Source organism: Microtus ochrogaster, chromosome 5 (assembly GCF_000317375.1).
Source record: "Microtus ochrogaster isolate Prairie Vole_2 chromosome 5, MicOch1.0, whole genome shotgun sequence".
Classification (NCBI taxonomy): Eukaryota; Metazoa; Chordata; class Mammalia; order Rodentia; family Cricetidae; genus Microtus; species Microtus ochrogaster.
Genome location: NC_022012.1, coordinates 67,780,048 through 67,789,785, shown reverse-complemented (window position 1 = coordinate 67,789,785; position 9,738 = coordinate 67,780,048). Strand labels below are relative to the sequence as shown.

Genomic DNA, 9,738 nt, shown 5'->3' with positions numbered 1-9,738 from the left:
TAGATAGATAGGGATGGATGGATAGATTAGATAGATAGATAGATAGATAGATAGATAGATAGATAGATAGATAGATAGATAGATAGATGACATTTTAAATACTTTTTCTGAAAGTACATCCCAGCCGGGTGGTAGTGGCGCACACCTTCAATCCCAGCACTTGGGAGGCAGAGGCAGGTGGATCTGAGTTTGAGGGCAGCCTCTACAGAGCTAGTTCCAGGACAAGGAGGGCTGTTACACAGTCTGTCTCAAAAAACCAAAAATAAAAAATACAACCAAGACAACCTCCTAGTTTGTCCATGAACTCTATGATGTATTTCTTTAAAATAAGCAGAATGTACTGATTTATTTTCTGTCAACTTGATATAAGCTAGGGTCATCTGGGAAGAAGGACCTCAAACAAGGAAATGCTTCCATCAGATTTCCTGTACACAAGTTTGTGGGCCACTTTTTCGATGACTACTTGGTAGAGAGCCCAGGCCACTGTGGATGATGCCATCCCTGGGCAGTGGTCCTGGATCATATGGGAAAGGTAGCTGAGCAGTGTTCCTCCAGGGTCTCTGCAGCAGCTCCCCTCTTTAGGCTCCTACCTTGAGTTCCTGCCCTGGCTTCCCTCGATGGTGGACTGTGATCCGGGCATAAAAGCCAAGTACACCCTTTCCTCCCCAAGCTGCTTTTGGTCATGGTCTTTATTACCGCAAAAGAAGCTAGGACAGAGAATCATGACAACACCTCTGCTGTGGTTGGAATATGAGATCTCCCCTGCAGGCTTGTTTGGTAAAGCCCAGACCAGCAGCTGACGGCACTATCTGGGGAGGTTGAGAAACTCTAGGAGGTGGGCCTAGGCACAGAAGTCAGGTACTGAGAGCAGGTCCTTAGAAGTATCTAGTATGTGACTCCTCCCTGTCTCCTCCTCTTGTCTGCCGTGATGTGAAGAAGTTCACCTGTCACTCATCCATTCCACATCTGCAATGTTCAACAAGTACATGGTTTGGCATGGACCAAACCACAATAGCTCTTTCCTCTTAAGTATGCAAAACCAATGGGCGTAAGTACTGGGTGTAAGTCATTAACACCATCATTGCTACCTCCACGACTATTTGAACTACTTCTTATGATTATGAATACGGAGACCTCATTTAAACAGTTCTGGTGATTTCAGCCATGCTGTGCTTTTGGTGGTTGGTTCCACTGAACTGGGATCCAAACCCAGTCCTTGCATTGGAACGGCCCCTACCTCTTAAGTCACTCTTAACTTGTACCCTCTGCCACTTCTCCTAGTCCCAGCCCAGACACACACCTCCCTTTCCACATTCATTATTGATGCTCTACTCAGTACAAGTACATCCTCGGCCTTCATGGCCCTGTGTCTGAACACCATTCAGAGTCCAACGTAGACACTGACCTATTGTGAAATTTACTCAACTGCCACCTTCTCCCTGGCTTCCCAGCACAAGTTCTGGGCCTCACACCATCTTCTATAGCACTGTCTCCACCTTACCCGGAAGGTCACTCCTTTCTAAAATCGGCCTGAGTGTTACCTGTCTCACTCCAGCCTCCTAGTAGGATGATTTGCTGTCTTCACAGAAACAAGCATCATGGTCTGCCCTTGGCAAATGTTCAGCAAATAAATATTCATCTTGTATTTAAAAACAATATAAACAGGGGCTGCAGGAATGACTCGGAGGTAAAGAGCGCTTGTCATTCCTGCAGAGGACCCAGGTAGGAGTCCTAACACCCACATGGAGCTCATAACCATCCATAACTCCAGTTCCAGGGAACCTGATGTCCTCTTCTGACCTCTATGGGCACACAGACAGGCACATGGTACACGTATATACATGTAGGAAAAACACTCATAAAATAAAATAAATCTTTAAAATATGTCAATATAAAGATCAAATTCCCTACTTAAAAAATAGTATAAATGAAAACAGCAGGGAAGCCGAGGACAGCCTCACTCAGCTCAGTCCTCCTCCTGCTCCTCATCCATTTCCCTGAATCCCTGCTATGTGTTAAGCATTCAGAGTCTATGACCAAAAAAATCGTATCTCCAGACACAAAAATAAAATCGTCTTTTTACCAGCCTCAAAGCACCTGAATCACTTAGATGCTGAATTAGTCAAGATGAGCTACTAACATGGTCATGCTAGCAGACAAGATTTGTTTTCATAAGGAATGATCTTTCTCCATAAACGGAACCCCCAAACAGTTCAATGCCACTTTGGGGTAGTCAGGGGCTGACCTTTCCCTGAGTGGGTCCATCCCTCTAGCCCACAGTTTAACCTGGTGGGGGATGTCCAGTGGAGAACAAGGTGGCAGGAAAGATAATGCCAAGAATTAAATCTCCAACAATGCCAGCTCTCTGAATACTGTGAAGACCAAGAGGCAACAGAGAGAGTGTTTGTGTGTGTGTGTGTGTGTGTGTGTGTGTGTGTGTGTGTGTGTGTGTGTGCACTCAAGCGTGTGGCAGTGCACATCTGTGTAGCATGGAAGCCAGATGTCAAGCTCAGGAACTAACTACCTTGTCTTTTGAGAGAGGGTCTCTCACTGGTCTTCATCTCACCATGTAGATCGCCTTCTTGGCTTGGAAGCCCCAGGGATCTGTCTATTTGTACCCTACCAGCACTGGGAGTCCAAGCACACACTACCATGCCCAGCTTTTTCACATGGGTTTGAAGAGCAAGTAAGTCTTCATTCTTGCACAGTGAGCATTTTACATTCTGAGCTATCTCTCCAGCCCCTGAGAGTCTCTGGGGAGAGAGCTGGATTTGAGTTGACCCTATGCCTCAAGAAACTTTAAGATACTACTTCCCTTCTGCATTTTCATTGGAGAGGGGAAGGGTTAGAGACAAGAAGGAAAAGACAATACCATCACCAGGGGACACTCTCCATTGTAATCCCACGATGGCAGTGACTCATATCCCTCTGACAGTGCCCTGGATCCAACCATTGCACCAAATTGAAGTAGAGGCATTTCCTTCTTAAAGATGGAAAAAAACTATAAAGGAAACTGTGAGGAAATCGGAAGGCAAAGTCCTGGGTCGTCCTTAGGAGACTGAAAGGAAGCCCTTGGTAATCACCTATGCAGACCCCTCTGCATCAGAAGGACCAGGAACCTCCCAAGGGAGGTCCGGCTCACTCTGTTGAGCCAGGAAACCCCCCACATGACCAAGGCATTGGTGAATTCCTGTCTGCTGAGCTGCACGGCTGTTTGTGTCTATGGAAAAAGGAAAAAGATTACCAAGGATCTGTTTGGAATATCAGTAAAAGGTTCTTAATGTAATTCGCCAGTTTTCACCGAGTGTTCCAGTAACTTAAGACATTCTGTGCCTGGGCTCAAGCCGGATAGGGTGCCTGGTTCTTGGCAGCATAAAACAGTCTTTTAGAGATTTTTGGCTTGAGGCAGTGGCAAAAGTTAGAAAAAAAAAAAAAACAATGGGAGGAGGTTGAGCTCGCTCCTAAGACCGTCCAAGGAAATGAACGCTGTCATGCAATTCACTTCCTTATAGAAATGTCAGCTTTTAGCCACTGGCTGGGATGATGAGGCCTTCCTTTGGGGCAGACAAAGGTTGAATACTAGTGAACAAATTTGAGAGACGCTCTTTACCAAATTAAAAGGTTCTATTTAATCCCTTCGTATCCAAACACTTAATAGAATATTCTTACATATCTCCTCTGTAATAGCATGTTAAAAATAATGTAACAGAAAGATATTACCTGTTACTAAGTTTACATTTAATAGAAGGGGGCTAGGGGCAGGCAAGATGGCTCAGTGGGTAAGGGCACATGCAGCCAAGCCTGAGGACCTAAGTTCTATCCTAGAAACAGAAGAGAGAGAGAGAACTACCTCCCAGAGGCTGTCCTCTGGCTGCCACACTCTTGTCATGGCAGACATCAACCCCCCCCACACACACACACACAAATAGATGACGTACATCTCAATAAGAAAGGATTGTCACATTTGTTCAGCGGACACTTTTAGAAGCAAAATCACCAAGAAATGCAAACATACTCACAATCCTCTTTCAGAGACCGCAGAGGCATTCACACGGCATGGAACCCTCACCCAGGTCTCCTTCACTGCCACTGGGGAAACCCGGGGGAGGCCAGCAGCTAGGACATGACCCAAGCTGGAGGGTTCACCCTCTGCCATCTCTGACTCTGAAGACACTACAGCTGTCTTCACTGTCACTTTTGGGTACCGTGGTGAGCTCAGAGACTAGAACCGCGTACCATTGACCTGCAGACCTGCAGATGGGTTATGCTTGGGTTGTATGTCCTTTGATATTGGAGGTGGGGAATTTTTTGGGGGGAGGAGGAGGTGTTGTTGCTTTTAAGCAACACTTAAAAGTCTGAACATCTTACATCAACATGCAGATATCCAACTCATCCTTGTTTTCTTTTTCTCCCCCCCCTTTTATTTTTTTTTTATTATAGTCCAGGTCTTTTATTTCTTTTTGTACATCAGGCCATGAATTCGTAGGGAATGGGCTCCAGCAGCTCAGGCTCCTTCCCGTTAGTCCTCACGAAGTGTGCTTCTCTGGGTGGAGCAGGCTGGCGCTTCAGCTGAACCCAGGTGCCCTTCTCTTTAGCTTCCTTTTCCTTCTGGTCGTTCTCCTTCACCAGCTTCAGGAAGCTGTCTCTGCTCTTCGAGTGCTTGGTGTGTTCAATCCGCACATTAATTCTCTAGGTAACAACCTTGCCCTTAACTTGGTTGTTTACAGTGATGCCCACAGCATGCTGGGTGACATTGTAGACTCTAATGGTTTTGCCATGGTAACATTTATGGGGCATTCCTTTTTGAACAGTGCCCATTCCCTTGATGTCTACAATATCGCCCTTTTTGTAGATTCGCATGTACGTGGCCAAAGGAACAACTCCATGTTTCCTAAGGGCCTAGAGAACATATAGCGAGTGCCCCTCCTCTTTCCCTTTGTGTTTGTCATTTTGGCGAGTTACTGAAAGATGGCTACCGCTGCCGAAAGCCCCCCCCCCTTTTTTTGAGACAGAGTTTCTCTGTAGCTTTGGAGCCTGTCCTGGAACTAGCTCTTGTAGACCAGGCTAGCCTCAAACTCACAGAGATCCGCCTACTTCTGCCTCCTGAGTGCTGGGATCGAAGGAGTGAGCCACCACCGCCGGGCCCCAACTCATCTTTAAAAGTTGAAATGGGAGAACCTACTGTTGCCAGTTCCTAAATGAATACAGTCTCCACCCGTATTATAAGTACCTGTCTTTCTACCCGTGGATGAGCACAGCTCCCACCACTCATCAAAGGAGCTTCTTTGTGCAGCAGGAGGAAGCTACCCAGGGGTCCATAACTAGTCAGAAGGCAGAGAATAAGTCACTGCGTCCCAGCTCCAGTCAGGACATCCGTAACAACACCGTGATTCCTAAGGCTCGGGAACATTTTGGGGGTGGGGGACAGAGAGACTGAAAGCTGAGGCCTGTGAGATGGTGCCTTCTTGACGGGATGAGGAAGCTGCGCCCATGAACTCTCAGCAATAAGGTTACCTGCACCAGACAACAGCAGTCAATATACCACCGTGGAAGGGCAAAGTTTAGCAAGGTCCCATTCCTGGAGGAAAAGCTACAGACCGTTAACAGCTACTAGGTGGGGAGGATCAGCTTTCTCCAGAAACAGCCTCCTAACAGATTTCCCTGTCCCAAGTGGTCAGCCATAAACACAGGGACATAGAGCAACACTAACTGAACTCAGTATGCTGTGTGCATGTGTACACACGTAACAATAATAGTTACAGGAAAGGAGGTCATGGAATCAGGAGGAGATGATCAGGGGGACACAGGACAAGCTGGAGGGGGGAAGAGGAGTAGAAATTATGTCCATAGCGTACGCTCAGGTATAAACGTCTCAAAAAAGTAAAAATAAACTAAAAAGCTGAGACTTAACAGCACGGACCCAGCCTTCTGTCAGAAGTCACTTTGGCCGCTAGAGCAGAGGGCACGCCCTCCAGCTTGCGACCCCCCCCCCCCCATCAGCCTCGCTCTCCAGCTTGCGACACACCCCCCCCCCCATCATCCTCTCCTGTCACCATCAAGGGTCTCACAGCTCCACTCACTGATGCTTCCTGTTTGGCCTCAGAAGCACTGGAGTCTGCTGCTCCTCATCTCAACAGAAAGAAAAGGTCTAGATAAAAACAGCCCTGTGCATAAGGAGACAGGCCAAAGCAGGGCATGATGGGAAGCCAGGGTTCAGTAAAAACCCAAAGGTGTGACTCACCCCTAGGTGTATATTTCAGGTGGGAGAACGGGAGGGGGACGAGCTCACAGAGGTAGCAAGGACAGTTCACAGGTGAGACGATCTGGGGAGGGCTGGGAAGTGGCAGGCAGCTGTTCTGAAGTAGCAGGACTGTTTTCCTGAGAAGGGACATGCCATCTACCACGTAAACGATCTGAGCTTAAGTCTGGGACAATGGAGTGCCAGACAAATATTTAAGCAAAGACCAATTGGAAATTATTGCTTTCTGGGGAAAGATATTGGTGGTGATATAGAATATGGTCTGGGGCAAGGAGCTCAGGCTAGCCCACAGAAGGTATGGAGGCATGCTCCTTTAGATCAGCTCCCTGCGTTCTCTGGTGGAGATGACAAGTCTCAACCAATTTACCCTGTCTTTATTTCACAGACTGACATGAGCTCCCCTGGTTATCTTTTCTAACTATTTGCTTTATTTTATGTGTATGAATGTTTTGTCTTTACGTATGTGCACCAAATACATGCCTGATGCCTGTGGAGGTCAGAAGGGGTCACTGGACTCCCCGGGAATGGAGTAATGGATGACTGTGAGCCACCATGTGAGGGCTGGGAATCAAACTCAGGTCGTCTATAAGATCAATAATTGTTCTAAACCACTGAGCCATATCTCCATCCCCTAGTTATTTATGAATTAGTGTAAAAAAAGAAATTCAGTGAGCAGAAAAGTCACAATGCAATAAACAGCCTAGGTCTCTGTGGTGATCCCCAGCTCCACACAACAGAGATATATCCTTCCACCCACGCGGTTCCCTTCCCCACCTACACTCTGTGCCAGCAGACCTAGAAGTTTCCATTCCACATGTGGTTCGTCTTCTAAGTGAAACAGCTACGAACACAAGCCCAAACACTGCTCCCTAAGCACCCTCCAGGAGCCTCCCAGCATAGGCCACGTTAAACGTGTGCTCTGATGCAAGCTCTAAAGGTGATAAAGAAACAGCGTGTCCACGGGTCCGTGTGTCCGTGTCTGCATATCCATCTGTACCCGCTGAGCTAACAGCATGCGATAGTCAACAGCCAGAATACTGGGCTATTGTCCAGATACAAAGACACACAAAATACAGATATTTCCCCCTCAACTCAGGGATGACTAAGTCAGTTCTACCTGTCCCCCTCAATTTAAGTCAAATCTAAAGGATGGGGGTGGCAGGGCAAACCAACAAGAGGCCCTTGAAGTATTTCAAAGTTATAATAATGCCCCCTTCCCTCCCCACCGCCCCCCAACAGTCAGTTTCCCAGACTTTCCTGTTGTAACAACAAACAAACTTATCTTTCTCTTCTTGTCTTTAGCAATTATCATGACATCATTGAAAATCAGTGAACCGCCCGCCTCAGGGCTTAGCAGGGTGGGCAGGAACTGCCACTGTCACCATTGTAGATTAAATGGTATGAAATTCCCCTCTCCAGCACTTTCACCCTTCATTTGAGACACTGGAAAATGAACACTCGGAAATTCTCCTTCCCTAAAGATGGCATGGTATTCCAAAGCATTTTCCCTTCATCAGCCAACGGGCACCCTGCACCCAAACACTTCCAACACACTTTACAATCTATTTATAAGAGCCAAGAATTCAATTAAGAGGAAAACTTATCTTGGAAGAGTTGGGGCCATTTGGCCAATTAGCCCTTTTCCAGCTATGCTGAGAAAAGAAGATGAATTATCTAATGGAAGACTGAACGAAGCCCAAAGGGAGCAGCTGGGATGGAATAAAGGGTTCCAGAAATCTAGGTCTTGTCTGCAATTCTGTGCATGAGAAAAGTCACACAGCGCCTTAAGTGTTGAGCCTTGAGGATACCCCAGGAGGGTCCAGCTCTCTACTCCACAAAGCCTGCAGAAACTGAGTCCACTCAAGGCTTTAAAAATCTCACCTCTTGCAAAAAGCACTTAAATCTTTACCGATGTCAATCTTTTTAGCTTACAGGCTAAAAAGAACAGAAGCTAAAACATCAAGCTATTCCTTGTCAAAAAGGCCATCGCCATCGTCAGAGACGAAGCCAAGGGGAGTTGGCATGGGAGAGTGGGCACAGCCTCTCATCTGGTCATATTTTCACACCCTCTATGGATGGCGAGCTCACCTTGGTTGCCTCCTCCACGCTCTCCCTGAGGGCCTGCAGCTCGGCATCGTACTGTTCCTTCAGCCTGTCCATCTCCTGGTCATGGCTGGAAACCTCCTCCTTCAAGGCACCCTTCAAGGCAGTCAGTTCACGCTCCCGCTTTCTCAAGAGATCTTCCTGCTCCTCTTTGGCGAGGAGCAGATCCTGAAGGTCCCGTTTGGCCTGCAGGAGCTCCTAGAGGGGAAATACAACCGCAGAGGTGAGAAACAGACATCTTAACCAGTGGCCCGGCATCTGCCCTTCAAGACTGACCATCAGGTTTACCACTCCCTAGTCCTGCCCACTCTCTCCTTCCCATGCCACACACCTTTTGAGACAATTTGTGCTTCTCAGAGGCCCTTATTCCCTTGGGACTTCCTGACTTAGTTTCTTTAAGATTTATTGTGACTGGGCTCACTGTCATGGCTTTGGGAGAAAGTCATTTCTTGTTTGGTTTTTCTTTTGCTTGACAGGTTCTCACGTAGCCTAGGCTGGCCCCAAACTTGCTACAAAGCTAAGGACATCCCTGACCTTCTGCATCCACCTTCATTTAAGTGCTGGATTAGAGCCATGCACCAATACCAACTGGTTGATGTGTTTCTGGGGCTTGAACCCGAGGCCTCAGACATGCTAGGCAAACAGTCTACCCAATGAGCACCCCCGCCTGACATGTTTTTTGCAACTCATTTCCCATCTGAGCCATGGCCCAGCATCCTGCTACATAGAGACCTTACGTACTACTGCGCTCTGCAGCTGAGCTGACTTACTGCCTCGTCTGCTACCCAGCCCTCAGGATTCTGCACACAGTTCAACTCTCTCCATGCTCCTAGTGCTCAGGACAACCTTGTTCCTCTCTCTCTTGCCTGAGGACAGCATGACATTCACATTTTGCCCTCCTGCACTGTCAAGAGCTCACAAAGAGTCACAAAACTGGGGCCAAAGGTTCCATTTCAAACCACATTCCCTAAGCCCAAGGGCATCTGGCTGAACAGGAGCAAGTCCTGCCACAGGACTTCTTTTGTCCTGGATCCCTCGCTAGCCAGGACTTCCCACACCTTGGATCCTCACTGTGCAGCAGGCTTTGCCTCCACCCGAAGCCCTCCACCACTGAAGTAGTGCCAGCTGCCCTGTGTGTTCAGGCCCACTTCCTTCCCATTTCCTGGAATCTCGGCTAAATGTCTTCAAAGCATGACCTTGGTTCACAGGTTCACAACTCTCAATAGCCATCTGCTATGTGGCTTCTCTGGCTCCCCTACCAAGACAAGAGCATGCGGTGTCCTCCTCTTCCAGTTTCATTTCTGTTGCTGTGCTAATATCCTACCCAGAGCCACTTAGAAGAGAGGAAGGAGGGAAGAAGAGGAGGAGGAGGAGGA

At 47.6% G+C, this 9,738-nt stretch overlaps 1 protein-coding gene and 1 pseudogene across 3 annotated transcripts in view; both read right to left on the bottom strand.

Annotated features, from left to right (window-relative positions):
• Cgnl1 (cingulin like 1) overlaps nt 1-9,738 on the bottom strand; it is a 155,522-nt gene that overhangs the window by 81,386 nt on the left and 64,398 nt on the right. For all 3 annotated transcript variants that reach the window (XM_005347655.3, XM_013346405.2, XM_013346404.2), the window contains exon 8: nt 8,348-8,560. In XM_005347655.3, the coding sequence (XP_005347712.1) occupies nt 8,348-8,560 (213 nt within the window). The remainder of the gene's footprint in view (nt 1-8,347; nt 8,561-9,738) is intronic.
• Nucleotides 4,441-4,977, bottom strand: LOC106143786 (annotated as a pseudogene).